Source organism: Podarcis gaigeae (genome assembly GCF_964106915.1).
Source record: "Podarcis gaigeae genome assembly, chromosome: 6".
Taxonomy (NCBI): domain Eukaryota; kingdom Metazoa; phylum Chordata; class Lepidosauria; order Squamata; family Lacertidae; genus Podarcis; species Podarcis gaigeae.
In genome coordinates this window covers 96,764,254-96,791,989 of record NC_139682.1, presented here as the reverse complement: position 1 = coordinate 96,791,989, position 27,736 = coordinate 96,764,254, and the positions used below count along the sequence as shown (strand labels likewise).

General features: G+C 44.2%; 2 protein-coding genes across 2 annotated transcripts; one reads left to right on the top strand and one right to left on the bottom strand.

The window, feature by feature from the left end:
* Positions 1-252: 252 nt before the first annotated feature.
* On the bottom strand, positions 253-11,509 carry ITPA (inosine triphosphatase). Its single transcript, XM_083744011.1, has 8 exons — positions 11,276-11,509; positions 8,727-8,784; positions 8,581-8,645; positions 6,085-6,158; positions 4,828-4,859; positions 3,828-3,943; positions 1,546-1,622; positions 253-505 (listed from the first exon to the last, which is right to left on the bottom strand). The coding sequence occupies exons 1-8, from the start codon at positions 11,492-11,494 to the stop codon at positions 382-384; spliced, it is 765 nt and encodes a 254-aa protein (XP_083600137.1). The 5' UTR covers positions 11,495-11,509; the 3' UTR covers positions 253-381.
* Positions 11,510-11,599: 90 nt separating this feature from the next.
* Positions 11,600-26,895, top strand: METTL13 (methyltransferase 13, eEF1A N-terminus and K55). The gene is made up of 8 exons (XM_083743864.1): positions 11,600-11,700; positions 12,560-13,313; positions 13,932-14,131; positions 14,671-14,932; positions 16,021-16,185; positions 23,895-24,107; positions 25,349-25,480; positions 26,227-26,895. The coding sequence occupies exons 2-8, from the start codon at positions 12,665-12,667 to the stop codon at positions 26,499-26,501; spliced, it is 1,896 nt and encodes a 631-aa protein (XP_083599990.1). The 5' UTR covers positions 11,600-11,700; positions 12,560-12,664; the 3' UTR covers positions 26,502-26,895.
* Positions 26,896-27,736: the final 841 nt, after the last annotated feature.

Genomic DNA, 27,736 nt, shown 5'->3' with positions numbered 1-27,736 from the left:
TTCTTTTCAAAATCTGCTCCTGCTCCATTGTTGGTTTGCCTTGGAAATTCAAGGGCCTGTCTTGATAACAAAGCACATCAATCCAGTGTTTATTTTCCTGGTACTTGAACAGTTAATGCTTATTCTTGCATCTTCATTCCTGTATGCTAGTGTATCTTGAATTCTTCTGGTGCTTCTAGTGAAAATCTAAATCCTTCAACACATATTTGACATGCTGCCTTTTGGGAATAATTATTTCACAAGCAAGAAAGCTGGAAACACAGGTCTTTAAGGAAAATTAAAATTATTGGACATGATCTTTGCAGGCGAGTAAACGTCGATCTCCAACTTCAAATACAATTTTCTGTACAAAAGCCATGGGATCTCATAGACCCAGGCAGGCTAACTGGGACAAGATGTGGCCTCTGTCAAGTTGTGCTCTTGAGAGAAATAGGTAGACAGTTCTTTCAGGGCTTTGTAACGATGAGAGATTGAGTTCTTCACTGACTTGGGTAATTCTGCATAGCTAAGGACAGAAAATGGAACATTATCAAGATAAACTGTAATAGTCCACCAATTCTGTAGCAGTTTTTTTTTTATTACTTTAAATTTGCACACCTCCCAGCCTAAAACACACACTCCTGAATTAGGAAGAATTATATTAGGCATGCAGCACTTCCCTTACCCAAGGCAGCCAGATCACATGAGCACTAACCAGAATAGCCAATAGTTAAGAGATTATGCAAACTGCAGTTCATGCCATCTGGAGGACACCATGTTGGCTCTCAATGGAGATCTTGGAATTTCACTGCTGTCAAACTACTGTAATTTCCACTAGACTCCCCCTGACAGTAACTATACAGAAAGCCTATAACTTACACACATTTAACTTGGGCACATTCAGATTTATTTGTTTGGCTAAATAAATGAATGAATGAATGAATGAATGGTGGGCATCTGGGGAAAAAGACTTGGGCAATCCCATCCATCATTGCACCCAATGTGTTTTGACTATACATGATTTTCATTTTAGACACAATCCTCACTACATAAGTTAAGAGGCTTACTGTGTCCACAAAGATTTCAGGGCAGAAATAAACTGCATATTCTGTAGAACTACAATGTACAAACTAACCAGAGTACACAGTGGTACCTCGGGTTACATACGCTTCAGGTTACAGACTCTGCTAACCCAGAAATATTACCTCGGGTTAAGAACTTTGCTGAGAACAGAAATTGTGCTCTAGCGGCGCAGCGGCAGCAGGAGGCTCCATTAGCTAAAGTGGTGCTTCAGGTTAAGAACAGTTTCAGGTTAAGAACAGACCTCCAGAACGAATTAAGTACTTAACCCGAGGTACCACTGTATTATTAAAATGTGTATACCTCCCTTCATCTGAAGATCGCAGAACAGTTTACAACAGAAAAGTACAAAATGAGAATACAAAATACATAATAAAAGAAAAACAAACAAATAATTCTCTTCCCACATATACATTTTAAAAGCTATAGAGCTCTATAAACCCATTTTGGATATTTTACATAACAAAGAGACAAGTAGCAACTTACGTCTTATCATAACCTTCTGGCTGGAAGCATGGATCCCATCCGAAGTCTCTAGGTCCCCTTGGGTCAACTATATGTCCCTATAAGTAAGAGGGTTTTTAAAGAACTCGATTCCCATTCAGTGCCCAGCATAAAAAAATATTGAAAACTGTTGAGAATCCTGACAGTGCTTCAGAAACATGGAGGAAGAGCTGGACAGCATCAAAGGAAAGGTACTTTTTCTTTCTTTTAGTAGCTAGTTTCCCCTGTTCATGGATTTATACAAACATTTTACAACTGACAGCTTTCTTTTTGATCCCTTTCTGAATAACCCCCAACATGAAATTTGTCTTTTTCACAGGTTCCATACACTGGGTCAATGTTTTCATCTAGTTATCTACTATGATCCCAAGATCCCTTTCCTACTCCATCACTGCCAGCACATATTCCATCAATGCAAAGTTTGCTCAGGACCATTTGGGTGAAGGAATTTGTTAAAGGTTCTTTGAAAGTCCAAGTAAATAATGTTTTATCAAATCATCCCATCCACATGCTTGTCAATACTCTCAAAAAATTCTAAAGCAGAAGCCATTTTGATTCTACTTCAGCAAGACCTGTCCTTCTACTACCATATTTACTCAAGTCTAATGCACCATCGAATCTAATGCGCACTTCAATTTTCAGAACCTTGAAACCAAAAAAAGTATTTGCTGGTGAATGTTAATGCACAAAAAGTGCACTGAGTTTCAGCCAGCCAAGCAAGGGAGAGAGAGGCTCCACCTGGACTACACACCCCTCTCCTTCCCGACCGCCTGCTGCCTGAGCTGTCTTTGGCTTCTCCTGCTCCTCCTCCTCCCCCCGCCCCTCTCAGAGCTTGTTCCAGCAGAGGGAGCTGGGTTTTTTTTAAAAAAAAAAAAAAACCACCATACAAGCACACACACATTTTTCTCTGCTCCCTGTTGGTCCATCCTCTGTATCAACATTCCAAAACGGAACAGTGCCGGAGCTGTCTTGGGCCCTGATTTGTCAGCCTGGCACTGCCAGTTGCAAACCAGGAGGAGGTGGCATTATAATCCAGGTCGCCAGCGCTACCTCTTTTGGGGGGGCGGGAGGAAGCAGCTGGTTCTGATCTAATTCCTAACCCATTAACTGCAATGCACAACACAATGCCGAGGGATGCCTTTCCACTGCCTCCCTTGGATGAGGATGCAAGTTTAGAGACAGGGAGATAAAGGGAAGCAAGTGTACCTTCTCTGCCTTATGGGGGGGTGGGAAAGAAGAGAAATAGAAAGGTGGGGGGGGGGCACAGAGGGAAGAGTTCCACAACAGCCTCTTACCCAGGGAATGGGACCCAAGGATGAGAAAGTAGCCAAGGAATGGAAAAATTCGAAGTGTGTGAGAGTGAAAGGAGGAACAAAAAGAGTGTGAGAGGGAGAGAGGTGCCTTGGCATCCAGCCTCCCCGCTCACTTCTTCCCCAACACATGATGGGTAATTGTGAGGAGAAAGAAGAGGGGGAGGCAGGAGTGGCTATGGAAAAGGGCATTTCACAGCCCCACTCTGCCACCCCCACCCTGTGTGCGCTTTCCCCTCCTTGCTTCCTTGGGCAGCTTTGCACGTGGTTTGAGGACACCAAGGAGGGTGTGAGCCGGACCCCAAACATTTATGCAAATCCTAAAAATCACACACACAGAGATTATACCCCTGGAAATCCAGCATATGGCAAGCCTAACTAAACAGTCTTCCAGCCCTCGCTAGAACAGAGCTTGGACGCCCTCCTCCCTCAGCCCTCGTTGCTGATGGGATATGGTGCTTGGATAATCTTGCTTGGCAGGCGTGCGCTGAGCGGTCACCACCCTCCTCCCCCCCCCTTCTCAACCCAGCCCTTGAGGGCTTGGAGGATGCTGTTTACTGCCTTCCAGTCCTTGCTGGAACAGAGCTTGGATGCCTCCCCCCCCCAGCCCTCTGATAGGGGATGGGGCTAGAGCTGGATAGGCCCATACTGAGCGGTACTGCCGCCCAGGGATGGGGCTTGGAGGAGAGTGTTCACGTGCGCCGAGCCTGTTTACTCAAATGTAATGCACCTTTGAATTAGGGTGCCTAATTTGGCCAATAAGGTGCATATTAGATATGAGCAAATATGGTACTTTACCAAATCTCTGAAATAATTATATGTGATGCACTTGAATCAGCCATAGAAAGTATTACTACTGTTATACTGGCAAAACCTAGTTTGCTCAGAGCTTGGGTCCACCCTGCTCCATCATTAATCCAAAACCACCACTGTAGCAAAGCCTCTTATACACACCTGAGTCTGGCCTTTGAACAGCTTCACTGGGTCATCTGGATTTCCAGTGCTATAGGCAAAGGTGCAGAGAGCATAAGCAGATTTATCTTCAAATCCCGCTAGCAGTTTGTACAGCCCTAGGCCAAAGAAAAAGGAATGTCAGATAATTTCTTCTGGGGAAAGTGCTGCCCAACAAGCAGATACTTACGTAGAAACCAAGAAAACATACACATTTGGAGCATGAACAAGTGTCCCATGCACATCCCATGAATCCTATCGTTACTATGAGAACTGTGCACTTTCCTACTGTAGGAAGGCAGGCTGCTCTTTGGGATTCAACAGTTCTGCACCCATCTCAGCACATATTGCTGCCTTGGTGGCCAAAGGTATTGTTTTCAGTGTTATTATTCTGTAAGACTGACATGGTATTTTACACACTACTATACCAACGCTAAGGTTGCTGGAAGCTGTAGCCCTGTAAGAACTAAACAACAGCTCCCAGGATTCTTTTCTTTGGGGGAGCGGGGGGCACTGTGCTTTAACTGTACAGTGTGTATGCAGCCAGAAAGAGCAGACAAGGAAAGGGTTAAACACCCTTTGCCACTTCTCTGATCCTTGCTGCCCCCTCTTTAAGCAGCTTTTCCTGTTTTTTTTAGAAAGGGGGTACCTTCATCAGCATTTAAGGTCCTGTTAACCATGGTCAGTTGTTTACCATTAACACGCTTAGCTGAATTATTTGACTCCTACCCACTTGTTCCAGGAAGAAACACATTACAATCCCTGGCTTGAATTCTGGAACTGTATGCCAAGGTAAATTCTACAGGAAAAGAAAAGCATGACTGCTTAAGAATGGAAAGCCAGGTATGGGACTGATGGCAGGGCCAGACTGCTATGAGTGAGCTAGGTTGCTAGCAATACGTCTGGTCACTACAGAGCATCACTATACATTGCAGAAAAAAAACAGAAAATTTCAGGAGAGGTGCCTCATCACAGAAGGAAGTAGGATGAAATACCAAATTACCTTCTGGTTTCAGCTTCTCTAGGAACCATTTTCTGAAATGAAAATTCAGGTTCAAATAATCTTCATTATTTCACATAAATAAAAGAAACAGTGAAATAGTATTTGATAAGCATGGAAACCTAAATGCTTTATTTTCAACAAACATTTCAATTATTTATTTAAACCAAAGTGACTAACTGTTGGCCTTCCAGACTAAAAGTCCCATTGTCCTCAACTACTTTGCTGTCTCGGGCTGATGGGAGTTGAAGTCCAATGACACCTGGATGCCACAAATTTCTCACCCCAATGTGATACTGAGAAGCAAAGACAAAAAAGGCAGAAGGTAGCCTCTGAGGAAAAGGGTAAGTGGTTTATGTTGTCCCACAGGTTAGCCAACTCTGATTTGATCACTGTATAGGCTCAGTACAAGATTCCCAGAGTGACATACAATTTAAAATAATTTATTTTGTAACAACTGAAGTTTCTAGAAGTCTTCAACATCAGTCCCATACACAACACATTGCAGCAGCCCATTAAAGAGGCTACCAGGGCATAGATTACTGTAATTTCCATTGTTTCTATTCATTTCAATTCTTTGTGAATTGTGCTAAATGGACTTGTGATCTACAGTATAAGTAAACACTAGTACAGCCAAAGAGGTTAAAGGCACTGCTTACCCCTCCTATTATCAGTTTGTTCTTGTTTGGGGTGCTTTTTGGCCCCACCAAGCAGGAAGAAAAAGAAAACCAATTAGGCTATAAATTTGCCATCCAAGTTCTTACTGAAATATAAGGGACGCTCCGGATTCATGGACTTTGAAGCAGCACAAACTCAGGACGAAAGGGAGAAACGAGCTAAGAGGAAGGCATGTTTGGCAAACCCTCATCATCATCAACTCTTGCCCAGAAACCTACGTCCCCACTGTGCAAGGATATGCAGGTGCACAATAGCAGCACTCTACTTACGGACTTTTCGGGGTGCGAATGGCACCCCGAAACGGATTGCATTCGTAAGTAGAGGTACCACTGTATTTGCTATGCCAGATCAAGTCAATGAAGACTGTTACACAGGAGTAGCCAACATGGTGCTTTCCAGATGTTGTTTGATTACAACTCCCATCACCCCTGACCATTGCCCATGCTTCCAGGGGCTGATAGGAGTTATTTGGGTGACCAATCTAATCCATGTGTCAATGGATTCAAAGAATATTGTTAAACACTTTTTGACATTTTCCATTTATCAACAATACTCTGAATAAAAGCCTTAACTCTTACTTACATATACGGCCCTGGGAGTCCTCCAAGGGCTTTGAAACACAAACAAGTATCTTCAACAATAACTGGTCCCTGGATCTGTTGGTGAGAATAGTGACAATTAATTAGACAGCAGAGTTCTCCCCCAATATTGTAAAGGGGCTTTGTATCCAAAAGTAAACATAAATCATCTTCCCAAAGAACTTATAAATATCTATTAAATAATAATAATATGCAAATTTATTGCAAAAGACACAGCTATGCAGCTGCTACATGGAAATAAGCAACATCCCCACTGTGTTAGGGACTCTGAGAGATTCACCTTCTTCAGGGGATAAGGCTGAGGACTCTGAAGTAGAAAGGAAGGGCATATGAGGGCAGATGCAGAAGTGTTTCCACCAAGCAAGCTGGGGGGGCAGCGGTAATGTGGGGGGCAGTGGTAATGTGGCACTGCTATCCTTGGACTCTGAGGGCTCCATTGCAGAAGCCCCTGTGAGACCACAGGCTCCCCTGCTCTGTTGCAGTAAGAGGCTCCTGTAATGTGCTGGACCCCATTAATTGAAGATTACCCTTCCAGAGCAGTTGGAACTAATAGCCAAGATGTAGTTGCTGCTATGATATAGAGCTCGGTATCGGTTTGTTGCTGATACCAGCTTTCCTTGTCTCCTTGCAGAGTAGGACATTTATGCAATTCAGAAATCCTTGTAAAAAGGCTTCAATGCAAATGTGATCGAAGAACAAGTAAGTTGACTTTCATAATTAATCATTCCAGCATTGCGGGGGACTCCTTGGGGTCCCTTTCAACTCAGATTATTAAGAAGTAATCTGAACTGGAAATTCTGTTCATCCTGGGACTTGCCTACAGTATTTTTTGTGTGTGAATATGATCTTTGCATTCTCTTCTGCTGCCTCTATCCAGTATGAAGAACTCCAAGAGAATCTCTCCAAAATGACTAACTGAAGCTTGCCCAAATTTAATAGGGTTCAAATAACATGTTCTGTAAATCTTACTATGTATGCATACTGTCAAGAAAGGAAGGACATACTGGGGCAACAAGTGAAAGTTTTCTGAATATATCAGTTTAATGAGCCCAATCCAGAGAGCCAAGCCTTCAGCGCATGCAACAAGAGCTTTTTGACTGACTTTCTAAATCTACAGTGGAAGAGAGTATTCCAGTTTTGTGTGGAAGAGCAACAGATATGGAAATTCAGTCAAAATCATTTATTTCAGTCCAAATGTGTGCAAAAATTTGAGATCAGGCTACATGCTACAACCAACAGAACACTAATAATATTTTTAGAAAAAGAATAGAAAACAGGAAGCATATAAGTGCATTTTGAAATTTAAAAATGTAGAATTCATCAACACAGGATGTTGCAATGTTAATCAGCACAAACTGGTTTTAGATCCTAACTGAGAACAGGTCTGTTGGTGACTACTAACCACAACAGCCAAAATGAAAGCCTCCATATTACAAGACATTTCATATTCCTTTATTTCTGGATGCTGAAGACAAGCACCAAAGGACTGAGGAAACCCAGAAACCCAACCAGCCTTTAAAGTTCCCATTCAAGGTATCTAGTTGGACACTTTCAGCAGACAGGCTTACATCTAGACCACATTGATTTGATAACAGAATAATTATTATATTCCTAGCCATACATTGCTTTGTGTATCCATTATTCAGTTAATGAATTATATAATACAACTGATATACATAGCATTTTATAAACTCTAAGCGATTAGGTCTTTCTGCAGAGCATACAATCAGAATTCAGCACAAAGAACAGACAGTACGGGTAAGATGAGCATAAAGGGACCCCTGACCATTAGGTCTAGTCGTGACCGACTCTGGAGTTGTGGCGCTCATCTCGCTTTATTGGCCGAGGGAGCCGGCGTACAGCTTCCAGGTCATGTGGCCAGCATGACTAAACCGCTTCTGGCGAACCAGAACAGCACATGGAAACGCCATTTACCTTCCCGCCGGAGCGGTACCTATTTATCTACTTGCACTCTGACGTGCTTTCGAACTGCTAGGTTGGCAGGAGCTGGGACCGAGCAATGGGAGCTCACCCCATCGTGGGGATTTGAACCACCAACCTCCTGATTGGCAAGTCCTAGGCTCTGTGGTTTAACCCACAGCGCCACCCGCGTCCCGAAGATGAGCATAATATGCATTTATTTCAGAAAGAGTTGTGTGTGGCAAATTTAGAGATGGTACATTTTGAACACACACTTAAAAATGTCTGGCTACTGAAACTAGATGCATTGGATGCAAACAAGCATTCTCTTTAACGACTCATAATGGCTTACAGAACTCCATTGAATATACTTCTCATGACAAACCCAGGTTGGCCACTGTACAATCAGTGAAATGGCACTGAATAATCTTAATGGGAACAGAATACTCTCTGAAAGGGAGGAAGATTGTAATAATTTTAAGTTTTTTCTGGCCTTAGATTTGTGCAATATTGCCCAAAAAGCTTTCAGAGCTAGAGATCTAGAAGAGGGGAAAAGGACCTGCTTAGCTGCTTCCTGGCACTTCTGGATAGAAATGTCATCAGGTTCCCCTTGGTACTCAGGCACTGTAAAATGAAAAGGTTGCAGTTAGCATATTGCAGGAACACTCAAAAAGTACACAAAGATGTAGTGAGGTATGAACTTACAGTCTATTTTCTTTGCAACCAGCCTGTATGGAAAGGAGTCACCTAGGATCTGAATCACCTGCAAAGATGAGGAGCACAGTAATCAGACTCCAATACAATACTTATGTAAGGCTGCTTCCACAATGGACATATGCTGTTAAACAGCTATGCTTTGTTTACTGACTTTTTACATGGCAGCTGCTCAACTCCATAAACAATACACCCCCTCTCATTCCCCCCCTCGTTCAGGTCCCCACCATTCGAAAACCCAATTCGAAAACCTAATTCACTCAGTGTCACGGTTACAGTTATGATTTTTTGTTTTCCTTCGATTGATTTGTGGCATCTTGTTGATTTTTTTGAAACTGTATTCTAAAAAATAAATTGATAAACATTTTTTAAAAATAAAAAACCCACAACTTTTTTTTTTAACTCAATGGAATAGTTGTGTTATTTCCCCAGATACAGGCAGCCCATCACACTGCTAGTCTGGCCAGTAATAGCATTCATAAACAGCAGAAGTCCATTCTTTTATTTTCTATGGTCTGTACCTCCTCTTTGGGGATTTATTTATTTTATTTATTAGTTTCATAATATGTAAAAAAAAAACCCTCAAAGTGCTTTAAAACAGTAAAATCAAGGGGGGGAATGCAACTGTATTTTAAAACATACAAAATTTAAATTACTAAAACTGATTAAAATCACCTCAACTTTCTAAGCATCTTGGCAGGCTTCTCTAAACAGGAATGTTTTCAGCAAGCACTGAAAAGAGTACAGTGGTACCTCGCAAGATGAAATTAATTCGTTCTGCGAGTTTTTTCGTCTTGCGAATTTTTCGTCTTGCGAAGCACGGATGCACCCTGGTATTAACGGTTTTAAGAAAAAGGAAACAAACTCGCAAGACGTTTTCGTCTTGCGAAGCAAGCCCATAGGGAAATTCGTCTTGCGAAGCAACTCAAAAAACGAAAAACTCTTTTGTCTTGCAAGTTTTTCATCTTACGAGGCATTCGTCTTGCGAGGTACCACTGTACAGTGGTACCTCGGGTTAAGTACTTAATTTGTTCCGGAGGTCCGTTTTTAACCTGAAGCACCACTTTAGCTAATGGGGCCTCCCGCTGCTGCCGCGCCGCCAGAGCACAATTTCTGTTCTCATCCTGAAGCAAAATTCTTAACCTGAGGTACCATTTCGGGGTTAGCGGAGTCTGTAACCTGAAGCGTATGTAACCTTAAGTGTATGTAACCCAAGGTACCACTGTACAGTGAAAGCACCTACATTCAAAGAAGGCCAGATTTGATGAATGCGTAATGGTCGACTAAAGACACTGAGCTTTTTTTACAATTTTACCCAAAGCTCTTTTTTTAGGATTTTACCCCAGGACATATACTGCCACGGGGGCCAGATTAAATTGACCGGTGGGTCAGATTAGGCCCCCAAAACAAACTCTGGACATGCCTGACCTACTTGATCTCAACAGGCAAGGAGCTCCAAAGTGTAGGCACTGCCACATTGAACGAATGAGTTCTTCTCAATGCAGAAAAGGTCTTATGTGGCACCTGTAGCAGTGCCAATTCCGCCTTTTGAAGTGGTTGAGTGGGCACAGGTGAGGTATGGCAATCTCATAGGTAAACTCAGGTAAATTAGTCCCAATTTGTTAAGGGCTTTATATGCTTGAACGTCAGAGATAAGCAACCAGTGCAGAACTCTGACCAGGGTGTTACATGCTGACAAGGCCTCACTCCAGACAGCAATTGTGTTGCAGGAAATTTACCTTTTGTCATCTTATATTTCCAAATAGTGTTGCCTTTATATCAAATCTCCCCTCTTCCACAATTGGAGAGGGCTCAGGACCGGGTATACACCAGTAAGAAAAACAGCCTCCCCCCCCAATACACAATGTCCTAATGAATATATTCATCTCACACACCACAAATGGGTGTCTCAATATCTCTGCCTTTCTCCTCCCCTTCTCTCTCAAACACCCACAGGAGTTAATCTCAGATTAAGCCCCACATTGGATGAAAGATTCCCGCATTTCAGGGGTTGGCTTAGATCAGAGGGTTTCAACCTTTCAGAGTCCCTAATAAAGTGTTCCCTCAGCCTCCTCTCCTCCTCCTCCTCTGGACCGCAGCTGCCACAGGTCTCTGCGCCGCCGACACCGCCTCCAAAGAGAGGTGCTTCCTCACCCCGCCTCGTGGGGGCTGGAAAGAGGAGGCCCCGGCAGTGGGGGAGTGACCCCCTCGGGTGTCAGGAATGGAGAACATCGCCCACACTTGCCAAGCTGCCTTTCTGAGGGCTGCCTCAGCGCCTGGCACCCAGCCCCCCTCCCCCCCCCCGCCGGCCGGCCCCAGAGGCGCCTTCGCCCGCGGAGGCAGAGACCTGAGGGGGCATCCGAGGAGGGCGCCTCGACACACTGGCTGGAGCCCCCCCCCCTCGATAGCCCTCGGGGCTCCGCCGGGCTGACGGCGCTCTCTCTCTCTCTCTCCCAGGCCGGAGAGCAATGGCGGCGGCGGCGGTTAAACCACCTGCGCCTGGAAGCGTTTCCAGACCCCCCTCCCGCCGCTTCTCCCACCTCCTCCAGCTTCTTGGCATTGCCGGTGACGAAGACCACGCTCCTCGTCGCCATCGCGGCGCCGCCTCGGCTCGCCCGCCCAATCCCACAGTTGGGGCTCAACTGCCTCCTCCGCCCGCTCGAATCGGGCCAATGAGAGAGACGGTTATACGGTTGGTGACTGACGGTTGGTTCCTCGGTTGGTTGGTGGGGAGCAGTGACAGGCAACTCCGCCAGCATCCAATGAGCTTAGAGAATGGAGGGGGAGGAGCCGTGCGAGGAAGGCGCTTCCGGTGTCTTGTCCCGCCGCGCAGGCGCAGTTTGTCGTCCCCCTCTCTCCTGGCCATGGCGGCGCTGCGGCTGCTGCCCGGGCGCGCGCGGGATTTCGCCTCGTCCGACTACTGGGAGCGCTTCTTTCGGGAGCGAGGCGGGCGCGCCTTCGAGTGGTACGGCCAGTGGCAGGACCTCCGGGCCTCCCTGGGACGGTACCTGCGGCCGCGGGACTCGGTGAGGCGAGGAGCGGGGCCCGAGGAACTCACTGCCTCTTGATACGCAGGCGCCCTCGCCGCGCTCTTTGCGTCCCCTGCTGAAAACATCAATACTATTATGTATTGCATCCGAAGATCTCAGGGTGGTTTTAATGAACTGCAATTCCCCTCCCCCCTGATTTTATGTTTTTTACCTTTCTGTAAATCACTTTGAAGTTTTATTGTTGTAATCAAGTAGTGTATTAATTTTATTAAATGAGTAAATAAAGGCGTGGAGGGACGGTTAAAATAAGTGTTTTAGAGGACATTGTAGGGTTGTGAAAGGTTCAGAGAAGGGCCAACACAATGATGTTGCGTCTTGCAGTGTTTATAGTATGAAAGCAACACTTGCAGCTCTCTCCCCGCCCCCACCCCATTTCCTCCAGTTAAGGAACATCCTATATATGCTGCTGAATGAGAATAGTTGTCATGTTTTAATGCTTTCAAAGGGTATTTAAAACTCATTGCCAGAAGAAAATGAGCAAATTGGCAGGAAAACTCAGCCCTCTGCCTCCTGTCTTTTTCATTTCAGTGGCCTTTGTGTAGTGGAACTTGTTGGTGATTATCTTTTTTATTTGTTTTATTTTCTTCTGACTTCTACACAACCAATTGTTTTATTTGGGGGTATTTTGTGGTACGTAGCAACTGTAGTTCTGGTTGATAATCCTTCACACGTTCTTGTCTCTGAATTCATGAGATTTCTTGGAATGTCTGTTTTTAGAAACCATTTTGGTTTGCTCACAAGGCATGTGACATTCCTTATGTGTTTTCCCACTAGATTCTTGTGGCTGGCTGTGGGAACTCAGAACTGAGTGAGCAGCTCTACGATGAAGGGTATCAAGATATCACCAATGTGGACATCAGTGAAGTGGTTATCAAGCAGATGCAGGAGCGCAGTGCTCACCTGAGGCCTAAGATGACTTACGTGGTCATGGATGTGTTGCAAATGGATTTTCCTGATGAGCGCTTCCAAGTGGTACTGGACAAAGGCACACTTGATGCCCTCCTGACTGATGGGGAAGAGACCACATTGAGTAGGGCAGAAAGGATGTTTGCTGAAATTAGCCGTGTTCTGCAGTTTGGGGGCCGCTACCTCTGCGTAACCTTGGCCCAAGCACATGTATCGAAGATGGCCATACAATATTTCTCCCGGGAAGGCTGGATGGTGCGAATACACCAAGTCTCTGGCGACAAAGCAGGAGCTTCAGAGGGAGAATTTGCCCTGCCCATCTTTGTCTATGTAATGACAAAGATTAGGCGTGTCCCAGGTTCAGCTTTATGCATCCTAGAGCTGTGTGCTGAAGCGCAGGACAAGCCTATCCGGTTCAAGAGCACTGAGCATCTGATTGAGGCAGTGAAAGAGAGGCAACACTACTCTCTGCTACGGAGTCAGATCAATAAGAACCCCAGTTCAGGCACAGTCTCACTGGACCTTTGCAGCAAGGACACTGGCCGAGCCCGTTACACTTTGCATGTGGTGCACAGCCTGACTGTGAAAGCGTCTTTTGACAATAAATTTGCTATCTTCATTGGTAAGTTTTTATCTCTTTGGCTGGCCAAGGTTGGAAAGTTCAAGTTAAATCTAAACAATCCAAGGGTCTCAACTGAGTCTCCCTCCCGCACTGCCAGTAATGTTTAAGAAGTGGATATGTTTTATTATTATTAAAGCAGCAGCACCAAATATACTGAAAAGCAATGTCTTAAGAACAGCAAATGGTCTGTTTACAGCATTATTTTTGCTCTTAGTGAATTTACAAACACTGGTTAAAAATCCCATGTATTTTTTTTGTCCCCATAGTGTAGTTTCTCATTTTCTTACTTCCAAAGGAAAACAGCAGCAAGCCTGAATAGATTAAAAAAAGGGGGGTGGCTTTTACAACTGATTCTAGACATGTCTGCCTTTCCTGTTAAAGTGAAGTAAACAGCATCTGCTGCCAGTTCATAGGAGTACAAACCGAGCCCGTAAAAGAATTGTCTTGAGGATATAGTCATGATGTCTGTACTATTAACATTCCATATTGGAGATGGAGTAGCAGTCTTTGACTTGCTTCAGCAAAGCCCACAGAAGATGTTGGAATGCTCTGACTTTGTTCACGTACTTGGACAATTGTTTCTTCATTGTCTATATTTTCCATTTTGCCTCTCCCCAGTACCACAGGGCAGAGAAACTGAGTGGCTCTTTGGGACGGATGAGGGACGGAAGCAGCTGGCTACATGTGCGGGATTCTGGCGTCTAGTAACTGTGGCTTTGCACAGAGATCAACACTATGAAGGTATGGAAGCAATCCAGGCAGAACTGTCGGAAAAGGTGATGGAGCTGGCCCCACCTGGTCTCCCAGCTGGGCAGCAGGTAAATGCTGAGGAGCTTCTAGAATTAGAAATGATTTTTTCAAGGGCTGCAGAGAATGAAACTATGTTACATTTGCTGATTGCACAAGGCTTTTGCTTAATGTTCTCTTGATGCAGGAGATGATGGTAGAGGAACTCCATTGGCCACTCCTGTAGGGAGGTGCTAGATGCCTTTGAACAGCAGCAGTCAAAAAGAGTGGAAAAGAGTGTGTGGAGCTTTCCTAGCTGCTGCTGCCAGATGCAGGAGCATTAGAAACATATCAACCACAATTTTGATTTGTATGTATGGGTGGGCCTATTCAAGCAAGATAAACTAAATATGTTTTGCAAGATCAGGTGGATCTAGAATTCTTAGAATAAAATTAACATTTTGCCTAAAATCCAAGAGAGCAAATCACAGACAAAACTGAGGCAGACAGGCCAGTGGCCCAAACCACTTTAAGGTAATTTCACACGTGAGCTGTTTATTTGTCTGTTTCCATGCTTTTTGATAATGCCTTCTGTAAGGTGGTGGCAACCTCTGACCGTCTTCTCCTGCAGGTGCCTTTTCTGTCAGTGGGAGGTGACATTGGGATCCGCACCATCCAGCATCGTGGAACGAGCCCCCTTAGTGGGGAATACGTTATTGAGGATGTGAAAGGGGATGGTGCCCACTACTTCCGCCGCCTTATCTTCCTCAGCAACAGGAATGTGGTGCAGTCAGAGGCGAGACTTTCATTCAGAGGTTCCCACAAAGGTGAAATGAGGTGTGGTGAAGATGAAATGGGGATGACCTTACTGCAAGGAAATGAGGCTTTGCCAAGTAACTGCCAACTGTAAAAGGAGGTTGCTGGGAGGTGTGGGAAGCAGAATCATAGGGACTGGGCAAGTGTGGAAATAGCAAGTTGTGGCAAAAACCTGCACAATCTGGAGTGAGTATGTTTCAGTTGCAACAGTGGAGGCTTCCATTCCTCTGATTTTTGGAGAGAACTAAACTATGAGTTGTGTGTGTGCATGAAAGCTTGTAAAATAAGAGGGGGTCATGTGGCACTTCCTCTCTGCATTGAGTATGTGCAGGCATCCACAGTTCCACTCACCTGTTCACTAGTTACGAGTGCCGCTTGAAAGGGATTCTGAGGAGTTTTCCCATATCTGAGCTTTGGGCATGTGAGGACTGCTTTTCCCTCCAGACTGCCCATCTGTTCTTGTTAAATGGCTTGAGGAATTTGCAGTACGAATTAAATATTATAAACCTCTGTGAATAAATACGGATCCCTGCTGCTGCTGTCGTGTGCCCCATTGTGTGTCAAGATTGCATGAATTCAGTTTTGGTGCATGAAGTCCTTTTATCTGACCCCTTAGCGGTATTAAGGGGGCCTCCTTTATGTATGTACTGAGGGCATAAATAACAGTGGGGAGAATAAATCTTCTGGGTTAATGATTCAAAATAAGCACAACTCTTATTTACAGAACAGGAGCTAGACTGCATGGGTGTGTTTTCTGTCTGCAATCTACCTTTAGAAACCAAGTTACTCAACTCTAAAAGATTCTTATGTATTAGGCCAAAAGGAGCTCTCTTGCTTGTTGAAGGAAAAATGCTTTCCACATTCTTTGAAGGTAGAGAAGAGAATTGGAGAATTAACAAAGCCATCAGAAGAGGCTGTACTAAAAGAGAAGAGGAGGCTACTATATGAAAGAAAAAAAATTATTGAGAGGGCTTAGGTCTAGCAGAGCATTGATTCTTGCTTCGTGCTCAGCTTGAATCTAGTGGGGGGACAGGGACATGCCAGGAGCTATTTGGAGTTGCTGTCTCCTGCCCCAAATGTTTTCAGTGACCACACCTTCTTCCCTACTATTTCTGCATGGCAGGAATAGGTTTGCCCATTTAAGTTGTTGTTGTTTTGCTTTCAGGGAATAAGAAGCACAAAAAAAAGAAAAAAACAGCCTCCATTAACTCTGCTGAGCCTGCTACCGTACCAGCCGGTCAGTCCATCGACAAAACCTATCTGTGTTGTGCTCACCATAGAGCAATGATTGCAGGATTGTGCCTGCTGAAAAATCCTGAGCACCTCCCAGGTAATTAGTAAGATTAACCTAATTTCCATTTTCACTTGTCATTTGTGTGAGAAGTTGTGTTTGTTAGAGAAATTTGTTAGCTGTTGCACAGCTAAAAGGTAGCCTGCACAAAAAGCTTGAGGGAATGCTGCTGCTTCTCTACAGCCAGGCATTTTCAGATTGCTAGCAGTAATTTCACTGATCCATCGCTCTGTGAGCTTCAGCTTGTCCCAGCCTGCTCCCTCCCTCCTTATCAGCTGGAGAGAACGCTGCTGCCTGAACTGAGAGCAGAGAGAGAAGTGAACTGCTCACCCGACCAACGGAGGGTAAGGAGAGACACGACTGTGAGCCCTGCTTTGAGACTGGCTCATAGACACCCAGCTCTGCTGCCCCGGCGCTCACTTTTATTCTTTTAAAACCTTATCTTCCGGATGCCCTTTTTTTTTTTTTTTTAAACAAACGGAAAACATTTTAAAGACTCTGAGTACTTTTACAATTTCTGCTGGCTCTGAGAGCTTCAGCTTGCCCTCAGCTTGTCCCAGCCTGCTCCCTCCCTCCTTATCATCTGCCTGGTCAAGGTCGCCAGAGAGGAGAGAACGCTGCTGCCTGAACTGAGAGCAGAGAGAGAAGTGAACTGCTCACCCGACCAACGGTGTCTGGAGAAGGAGGGTAAGGAGAGACACGACTGTGAGCCCTGCTTTGAGACTGGCCCATAGATACCCAGCTCTGCTGAACACAGAGAAAGATAAAGCTTGGAGATTTGGAGGTTAACTGAACTGACTGACCCCCGCCCAGCTGGGGGGCTGTGTGAACTAGCTGGAGACAGCATTCCTGCTTCGCAGCTGAAGAGGAAGTGCAGTAGCTGGAAAGACTCCTTATTTTAACAAACTGTTCTGAGGAGACCAGCATTTATACTCTCAGAAACTCCTGATGAAGGCATCCTGAGGTTTGTTTGTTTGTTTGTTTGTTTTTTGTTGTTGTTGTTGTTTTTACAGGAAGTTTTTAATCTATACAATAACTCCACAACAGTGTACCGGATAGGACCCTCTGGAGGTTTGGAAAACTGGCTTCAGCAAGATATCATTCTGTGCCCTGCCTTATGTGGTAGGCCTCTGAAAGACTGCTTAGAAGGAATCAGTGAACCAGCCCACAGAAAGTTTCCCTTCTGGGGCTCTTGGATATCCTTCGTTCAGTATAGGCCGGTGGGAGATGGCCTCTAAAGACTAAGCTAGGGCCCGAAATACAAGGTTATCATAGCTGCACATGCGCTTTAGCCAATCTCCACTATTATCCTTTTCCAACGGCACATAAATTGCCTAAAAAAGGCAATTTTAATTTTAATGTACTTTTTAGCCGTTTTATTCCTGCTGTCCCTTTGGCAGCATTGTTTTATTATTATATTCTGACTAGGTTGCAGCATTTGTGAAACAGCGCTGGTCGCATGATTGAGGTGAAAACTAAAGGCTTAGGACAATCGCCAAGACCTAAAAGTAGAGAACTCAAATTAGAGAAATATACCGAGGCTGTTGATGAGCACATCAGGAAGCTGCTGTAGAGAGCAGGTGGGAATATAGATTGATACCCCCACTTGCCCCCCAATTTAAGGCAGTCGCACCTGGGGTAAACTGCCCTTTCTCTATATCAAGACAACATTTACCATGGTTTTTACTAGAAGAACATATAAGGAGTTGGGTATACTGCCTGACTCGGCAGTCAGCCCCCCGGGCCCTGGTAAAAGACAAAGCAAAATCACAAATTACTTCCCTAAGATGGAGGAGGATAAGAGTCCACAAAAAGAGTTAATTCTTGATGAAGTAATACCCCCCTCTCTAACTGTTCTTGATTGGACGTCTTACTTTAAAGAGACATATCAAGATACTGGAAATATTAACTCTCCATGCAGCCTAGCGCAAGAACTAGCTTTAGCCGAGGAACTTCAGGAGGGAAATACCTCTATTACTAAGGAACAGCGGCCCACGGAAGAAATTACATCTACCCATCAAAAAATACTTATTCCAAAATACTCTCAAACAGAACTGAGTGACGGCTGCCCTTTGGATTATTCCCTAGCAATAAGTACTGATCTAGCTAACATAAAAAATTATCTAATAATAACAAATGGGCTATGCTGACGTTAGTAGAAAACTTCACACCTCAATTAAAAGAGATAAAACTGAATGATATGCCCCAAGAGCATAAAACAGTTGAGCTAGTGGGGACGAACAAACCAGTAATAAATAAGAGTCTGCAAAGACATAATTCAAGGGTAAAAGTGAAGAAAAGTAAAAATATCAAAGCAACAAGGAAAGCCAAGTATACCTGCAGTAATCGAAATATACATTGGCAGAAATTGTTTAAACTTCTTCCCTTGGCTCCAAATAAATCGACCACACGGGGCAGTAAAAAGAAGGGTAAAAAGAGAGAAACAAAGATAGTTACACAGCAACCGGCTAAGGAGGACTCGCCAAGGCTGACTCCAGTAGCAAGTGAGAAGGCAGAAGTAACAATTCAGTCCCTGGATAACCAACTCTTTAACAAACCTGATGCTGCGGAAGCAGAGGCCTCTACCTATGAAGGCAATAAAACACTTAGCAAATTGAACAGCGGGGAAGAGGAAGCGTTTAGTAGAGATGATACCCCCCTTCAGACCTGGCAAGCCTCCAGTCAGGAAAGAGATTGGAATTTGATCCTAAATCCCCAAAAATTGGTATTCACGAACTTCCCGAAGCCTAAGGGCTTCCTTACAGGGAAACAGCGAATAATGAACTTTGTATCTAGTCTAAATGATATACTACCAGGAATGGTTAATTCTAATGACATCACCTCGGTGGAATATCTACATTATGATGGTCACTCAGTGAGAGCACTGACCACTTTTGGGGATCAGAACCTGGCCAAGTTTATTTTTAGGTCAAGACCTGCCTTTTTAAAAGCACGGATGACAATACTTAGGCTCTTTGAAAATAAGGCTCCTTTGAGCCCCCTTTTGAAAACTAAGCAGGCAAACCTTAGAAAGGGGAAACAACTCCCAAAATCCTGGCCTGACAAACAGAACCTGCAATGCCTTGTGAGCAAAGGTGAGGATTTCTTTACTATGGAAGAAAATATCCTAATTGACCAGTTGTGGACGTTCCCACCATTAATACAAACTGACATCTTGGGAAGACTAGACAAGCTAAGAGATAAGCTGGCCGAGAGAGCCTCAGGCAATGAGGTTATTAAGGGGGACCAAAAAAAGACCACAGTACGTAACCTTCAGATTAAAGCGGAGATTAACTTTCCACCAAGAGAGAATGTGCCACCCTCCAAAGAGAGCACTCCATCAACCCCCCGAAGGAGAAATATCCCTAAGGTGACCCCACCAGACGTATGGGACAAAATGAGATACCTAGATGAAACAGAATTGGGCCAAAATCAGGCCGCAACAGAATATCCCCAGAAGGAATATATGCATAATAAAGATCTGGTGTTCACAAACGTGAGCACTTTGCATCCACCTATTGAAATCATAGAGCGGCTGGATAGCCCGCCATACAAAGATGATAGGCGACCGATACATAAAGCGACAAACCCTAAAAGTACGTTAGCTAATAATTGACAAAGACTCGACTGCGATAAAGCCAATCTTAAATTTTTATCATGGAACATTGCTGGTTGGCTCAACAAGGCGACTGACCAATCATTTGTCAATTTCATTCAAGATCATGATATAGTCTTCCTGCAAGAGACATGGCTAACAGGGGATTTAGATGTAAATGGTTTTGCCTCATTTTCGCTCGCAGGTTCACCAAGCAACAAAGGGGGACGAGTTAAGGGTGGGCTAGGCATTCTAATATCCACAAGGCTGAGAGCATCTTTCGTCGAGCTGGAGCCTCTGAGCAGTGTGGCCATGGCATTATTAATGAAATGCAGATATTGCACACTTCTATTGATTAATATATACGCCCCTCCCCAAAGAGGCAAGCAGCTTATCAAAAATATCTGGCATAGGCTAGAATCATATGTCGATGAGCTAATGAATCAAACTCCTGCAGCGGCAGTGCTGCTGGCTGGGGATTTAAATGCCAGAATTGGCCAATCAGACGAAGCGTTATATGCTTATTTCCATGACGTACCTCCCATTTCTGAAGAAGTCCATCTTATTCCCCCAAGGCTCTCAAAAGACAAGGGCTGCAACTACGCAGGCCTATGCCTTCTACGTTTTTCCAACAATTTGGATCTGACCGTATTAAATGGTCGTGTCGACAGAGAACCCAGTGGGGAATTCACATTTATATCCAACATGGGAGCCTCCACTATCAATTACGTCCTAGTGTCATCTAACCTTTTGAGCAGAGCACGGGAATACAAAGTGGTGGAGAGGGTTGACAGCGACCATCTACCGCTCTGTTTAATACTGGACGTAAGAAAAGATTTATTTTGCTCTGATAAACTTGAAGCCCCATGTTTCGAAAACATGGAGCTAAGATACTCGCGTATTAAATGGTCCAGCAAATTGAGTGATGAAATATCGGAAAGACTTCACTCAGATACTTTTCTTGCTAGAAAGGAGAACCTCGTTAATTCCCCAACTCCTGAGGCTAGATTAGACATGTTCCGGGAACTGATTTCGTCCCTACAACCTTATCTGACTAACAAAAAAATGCCACGGCAATCTCTACACTCTAATAAATCCAAACCCTGGTTTGACCAAGAATGCATGGCTATGAAACGCCTCCTGCTGGATAAGTACAGGAACTATAGAGCAGCGAACCTACCTTCGCTTCCATTAGACTGGTTTGAGTTAAAACGCAGTTATAAAGCTTTGATTAACAAGAAAAAGCTCCAGGCACAAAGGGAGGAATGGCAGTGCCTAGTGGAGGCCTCCCAAAGGAAAGATTCTGCCACGTTTTGGAAAACAATCGCAAAAAGCTGGAGAGACTCCCCGATTGAAATTGAATACTCTATACCTGCTGGAGCATGGGAGGCCTTTTTCCTCTCATTATATTCATCAAATCAGCTGGTCCCAGTTCTGCTTCCCGCTTCAAGTGAATTTGGCAAGGAATGGCCCCCTGTAACCACAGAAGAAATTACTGGCCTTATTCAATCTCTTAAATCAGGGAAAGCCCCGGGTGCTGACAATATCCCACCAGAAATTCTTAAGGCAAATGTTGAATGGTGGGCCCCTGTGCTAGCTGCCTTATTCACTAGTATAAATCAAACAGCTATTATCCTTGAGGACTGGGGTTTAGCCATCATCATTCCAATATTCAAGAAAGGAAACAGATCTGAGCCAGCTAACTATAGACCAATCAGTCTATTAAGTATTATCAGCAAACTATACGCTGCTCATTTATGTGACAAATTAGTGGAGTGGATGGAAAGAGAGCATATTCTATCAGAAGCTCAAGCTGGTTTTAGAGCAAAGCGTTCAACTATAGACCAGGCCCTTATCCTTCAACACCTGGCAGACAAATACTCTAGAAAAGGGGGGTCTTTATATGCAGCTTTTGTGGATTTCAAATCGGCCTTTGATCTAATACCAAGGGATAGACTCTGGGAAAAGCTTGGCGCTACAAACATAGATAAACGCTTATTACGCCTTATCCGTGGTCTATACGAAAACACCAGGGTGAGGGTAAGATGCAATCGGTCAGGCCATCTAACTAAAGAAATTAAAACACACTGTGGGGTTAAACAAGGATGTGTCCTCGCGCCAATGCTATTTAATTTTTATATTAACTCTCTAGCAGTAAATATGGCGAAAGAAAATGCCCACCCTCCCAAACTGGCAGGTATGCCCCTCCCGGTGCTTCTGTATGCGGACGACGCAGTCCTACTCTCCTATTCCTGCGTTGGCTTGAGGAAGCTTTTGAGATCACTTGCTGATTATTGTCAAGCGGAACAACTATCAATAAATTACAGCAAATCTAAAATTATGGCGTTTTCAAAAAAAAGAAGGAAACACAAATGGAGAATTAATGGTCAACCTATTGACCAGGTAGCAACTTTCAAATACCTAGGAATAACTTTTCAGGAAAGGGTCTCGTGGCACCAACAGATGAAAAATGCCATTGCCAACGCAGGAAGGGCCAACAAAGCCCTTACAAGATTCTTTCACGGGAAAGGGGGAAAATACGTTCTGGCGGCCTCCCAGGTTTTTGCTGCAAAAATACTCCCACAACTCACTTATGGATCCCAGGTTTGCAGTTTTAAAAATTTTGCGCCTATGGAGGCATTTCCACGCAAAATTCTATCGGTGTTTATTGGGGATCCCTCCCTGTGTATCTAATATAGCTGTCCGCTTAGAAGTTGGACAACTACCCGTTAATGCGCGTTTGTGGATTCTAAAGATACACTACTGGTTAAAACTTATTTTTTCCCCGGCCGGTTTGGCGCCCTTAACACTCTTAGACACCTTTCATTCTACCTGGAAAGCTTCCCTGTTTGAAAAGATAAGAAGCTTGGGATTCTCCCCGCAGATCTTGATAGCGGCAGGATATGAGAGAGCCAGAAGTCAAGTGCTCCAGCGCATTAGGGACATAGAGCTGCAATGTCATATGGGCAAAATGGATAAACACGCCACAATTAGAGACTTTGGGAGAGGGTTCTCACCCGCAAACTATCTGTCTGATTTACAAATACCTAAGTACAGACATTCCTTTACCCTGGCCAGATTAAACGTTCTGCCCTCTGCCCTGCTGTTAGGCAGATATGAGGGCAAACCATATGAGTCTCGTGTTTGCCCATGTGGCTCATCGGAAGTGGAAACAAGTTTGCATGTATTGCTGCACTGTAGTTATTGCGAGGATCTACGCCTGACCTTTATTGCCCCAGTTCTACAAAAGCTTAAAAATGAATCAGAACTTCAATGTATGAGAGCCTTGGTAGAAGATAAGGTTCCTGTAATCACGATCAATGTTGTTAAATTCTGTGCAGCCGCTATCAGGCGCAGAAAACAAGAGCTTTCCAATGTCAACATGCAGGCGAAGGCAAATACTTAATTTTATTCATGCTGTCCAATCTTAAATTGTTGTTACGGCCTAATCTGTATTGAAATTGTCCTTTGTTTTTTCCGGTGTTATGTTTCGCTGACTAGCTGTACGAGTCAATCTGGTCTGTGACCGTTTAATAAAATTTGATTTGAATGTAGATTGTGAATAAGAAAACAAGAGTCTGGCCCCCTAACCATTCCTGAAATCTTCCATAAATTTTCTTTGGCTAGAGCCCACTTTGTTAGATTGGAATGAAAAGGAGAGTGAGGACTGTTAGCAGGTATACATATATGAATAAAAGGGGGTGGGGTGGAATTAAATTCATGGCGCCAAAAGGCAATAAAATGCACTAGGTAATGGTGTCACATTTCTCTGGGTACACAAGAGGTAGCCTTGTTTGGTAGTACAAATGAATACCACCACTTCTGAGAGACTGTTCAAAATGACTCCATGCAGATGCTGGCTTTATGCTTTAGTTTCCCATGAGATAAGATTGTTACTGCCAGTGTCTAAATTGTCTTCAAGGCCACAGTTCAAATCTGTTAGAGTCCATAATGTATCCTTCAAAATGTGCCAGTAGGAGCACAGCTTCCATTAAGTTCGCAGTTGTAATAGAACCATAGGGGGTTTACATATGTATTGGGGTTTGGTTAGCACTGGGTTGGGTGATAATGGATATCTCACACCTCGTAACTGGCAGATGCGTCCTATCAGTTATGCCTGTTGATTCATGCCTGCTTTGTGTGCTGATTGCAGAGGCCCTGATCCGTGTGCTGGTTATTGGCCTGGGTGGCGGCAGCCTGCCCCTCTTCATCCATGACTACTTCTTGCAGTGCTCTATTGATGTAGTGGAAATTGACCCAGCTATGTTGGAAGTGGCTACACGCTGGTTTGGCTTTTCACCTGAAGACAGGCTCAAAGTTCACATTGCAGATGGCTTAGTTTATGTTGACAGCCTTGCAGCAGAAGGTAACCATTTCTCATATAAGCCTGTGTAATCTGTTTGCCTTCCAGAGGCCAAGCGTTTCACGATTCTCCAAAGAATCTCTGTTGTATTCCTGCTTTTTTGTGTTGCCTACATGTCAGAGTTGACCCAAGGGGTTGGGGAGAGGGGTCTGCCCTGGTATATAACTCTTTTTCTTTACTTCCATCTCCCCTTTTGCTTGAGAAATTGGTGGGATGGGGGCTTTTGGGGGCCCTTCTGTGTCACAATATGGGGAAATGTGTTATTCAATATTTTCTCAGATTATTTGTACTCATTATGACTCAACACTGTATTTTGGATTGTCCTGGACCTGAATACAACCATTGGGAAAAGATGCTACACATACTCAGAGGAGAGGAAGGAAATATGAATAGCTATGATTCTGCTGTCAGCTGCCTCCACCTCCCAATTCCCTTGTTCCGTTTGGCAGTGGTTATGGTAGTGAGGGGTCAAAGAGAAGTAAATGCAAAAAAACCCCTAAGGTAGAGTAGTTTCTTTTGAGGGTACCCCAATGTCTAGGGCAGCCTTTTTCAGATGATGTTGTACTACAACTTCCCTCATTCCTGACTGCTTGCACTTCTCACAAGGGATGATGGGAGTTGTTGTCCAGCAAAAGCTGAGACCCTGGGTTGAAAAAGGCTGGTTTAGGGCATTGCACTTCACTGCACAGTTTCTATGGCATTGATGCATGTCAGTACAGTGATACCTCTGGTTGTGTACGCCTCTGGTTGCGCATGCTGTGAGTTACGAGCTCTGGTAACCTGGAAGTAGCCGCTCCCGGTTGCAAACTTTGCCCCGGGATGTGAGCGGAAATCGCGTGCCAGAGGGAGACACACTTTTGCTAATGGCACCTCAGGTTACGAGCAGTTTCCAGTTATGAACGGACCTCCGGAACGGATTCTGTTCATTACCAGAGGTACCACGGCAGTAAGTGCATTCCTATGGAAACAAATGGGCTTCCTAGACCATCCTTTGCCAATAGTTGTGTTCACTGTGTTCAAAATATCTGGAGGACACTAGGTTTTGGAAGGCTGTACTAGACATCCTTGAGATGGATGGAAATTGTTTCCAAATACCTTGTTGCTAGATAACTGCTGTTTACATAGAGTCCTGTTGGTAAAAGACAGGTTGGTGTGGTCACACTGTTGGCTATTTTAGTTTGACACCAGGGCACTTACATATCCAAATACTTGTTCTGCTTCACCCTATTTCTGTTTTTCTTCAGCTTCATCCTCTTATGATGCCATCATGTTTGATGTGGACAGCAAGGACTCTGCCTTGGGTATGAGCTGCCCACCCCCAGCCTTTGTGGAGAAGTCCTTCCTTCAGAAAGTGAGGACCCTTCTGAAGAAGGAAGGTGAGGGTCAATAGGCCTTAAGTGCCCTGGGGCAGATACCTGTCGTTTTCATTGTTTCTGACTAAAAGCCATTACAGATTTATTCACAGATCCAGCAAGTCCATTAAAGCCTGTTAAAAGAAATCCAGAGATATACATCCTTTTACAATAAGTCAAATTAATGAATTGCGTGCACAATCTACAGCATTGTCTTTTATATAGCTAGCACGAATACTTTTAGCGGCTTTAGCAAATAGGGCTGTTTTGTATGTGACAAGCAGATCACAGATAACAGCAAACATATTTTCACTTCAGGATTCTGTTCCTGTAGCGGTGCCTGTTTATCTTGGTAGCTCAAATGCAATATGGTATCAAGATTTGGGGGATGATAACCTGAAATAATAATCTGAAAGACCTGGAAGTGTGCCAGAATAAGTTCCTAAGGTATCTACTCACACAAAATGCCCCTAGAACAATGGGAATTTTGAACACTGTACCTTACACACACACACACACACACACACACACACCCCTTGCTACACCTGTCTTGGCCCCTTTTCTCATACCCAGAAGATAAAAACTTTGAAAAACAATCCTCCTTGTCTGCCAACATTCAAACACCACCCTAAGCTATGGATCAACAACTCAAACTACCCCCACAAATAAACCCCCTCCCCCACCCCCTCCTACAAACAAATCTAAATGGGTGCTCTGTGATCTCTGACATCTGCTTTGTAATAATCAAAGTGTCTTATTCTTCTCTGCAGGCCTCTTCATTCTAAATTTGGTGTGTCGAGACACCCAGCTTCACGATACTGTTCTGGCTACTCTAAGAGAGACTTTCCCTTTGCTCTATGCCCGGAGGATTGAGGGGGAGGTAAATGAAATCCTATTCTGCCAGCAGCAGGCTAAACACAAGCTACCTCCTGCAGAGCTCCGAGACACAGCTCAGATTCTGGAGAAGGCCCTGCGACAACCTGGTCAAGAATGGGACACTACTTATGTCCTGGCAGATGTACTGGAAGCAGTAAAACTGGTGTGAAGAAGGATAATTCAGTCCCATATAGTACTTTCTGGAGAGAAGCAGCAGCCTACTGTGGTTTGAGAATAGTGCTGCCCATCTGTTGCACTCCCACACTTGTACTGTGGAACGACTGTCCATCTATTCAAAGCATTGTAGGGATAAGATGTTCCTAGACTGCCCTTGAAGGCTGCACAAGTAGCCCTTCTTCATGGAAACGGAGATGTTTAGGATATGTCCTATAAATGGTGCCATGAACACTTCTCAGGAGTAACTGCTTATCCTGGACGTTCCTGAAAATTGGGGTAATGAAAATTGCCTTTCTCATTCTGTATAGTTTTTAAAAAATCTAACATTAGGTGCAGATAAATCAGTCCCCTTTGCTTAAAATAAAATATCTTTCTATTGTGCAGTAGCTGTTGTAGTGTGAAACAATAATTAATGATTTCTCCCAACGTTTAAAAATAGGCAAGGTGGACCGTGGTATGTACTTAAAAAATGGAATCATTGATGGGTGGGATAGAAACAGCCTTCCTTATAGAAAAGTGTGGTGCATGAGGGAGTCCCTTCAACACTGTGTAAAGGGTTTTGTGACTACAGGGAGGCAAACAGCCTCTTTAGCAACATTGTGAACACATGACTGACACTCTCTTAGCCCTTCTGTGAAAGTGGGAAAAATTCAAGTCTGCATATTTTAGTTTTACCTCAGTGTGAGTCACTACCAATTAGACAGAAGCTTCCCGGTCTACTGTGGCATGACCTTTTTGTAATGTCTAAAGCTAATTGCGAAATAAACAAGAGGAGGAAATGAAACTCCCCAAGATTGCCAAAAAATACAACAGAAAGCTCAATGTGGGGCAGGCTGCCAATGGTCTTCACAATGGAGAGGTAAAACAAGACTGAAAGAACTTAGCAAGTTGTTTTTTAAATGTGTACCATTTGAATTATAAAGCTAGTGTTCTTCCTGGGTGTCAGGTGAGGCAGGAGTTTAATCAGGAATAGTTCTTCCTGTTGGCCACGGGTATGGTCAGAGTGCTAGGATGTTAGGGTGCATGTAGCTTCCCAAAAAAAGCCAAGAGGCAAGGTGGCTTCCTCCTTCTCTCCCCCACCCCATTGCCTTGCAAGGAATGAGCGAATCACAGACAGAAGTGACTGGCTTTTCCTTCCCTGTCCTGAACAGGAAATAACCTTTCTGAGAGGGTATTTAGGCCTTCCTTCTATTTCTCCTCAGCAGCCACAGAATGGTATCCAACAGC

Bases quoted from the DNA above. Each gene is read 5' to 3' on its own strand.
- ITPA (XM_083744011.1), bottom strand. From the start codon at position 11,494: ATGCTGGCGGAGTTGCCTGTCACTGCTCCCCACCAACCAACCGAGGAA. The intron at 8,646-8,726 runs GTAAGTTCATAC...TTCATTTTACAG, and splicing joins GGTTGCAAAGAAAATAGACT to TGCCTGAGTACCAAGGGGAA. The intron at 506-1,545 runs GTAAGTTGCTAC...TTCTGTCCTTAG, and splicing joins CCAGAAGGTTATGATAAGAC to CTATGCAGAATTACCCAAGT.
- METTL13 (XM_083743864.1), top strand. From the start codon at position 12,665: ATGCAGGAGCGCAGTGCTCACCTGAGGCCTAAGATGACTTACGTGGTC. The intron at 13,314-13,931 runs GTAAGTTTTTAT...GCCTCTCCCCAG, and splicing joins TAAATTTGCTATCTTCATTG to TACCACAGGGCAGAGAAACT. The intron at 25,481-26,226 runs GTGAGGGTCAAT...TCTTCTCTGCAG, and splicing joins GACCCTTCTGAAGAAGGAAG to GCCTCTTCATTCTAAATTTG.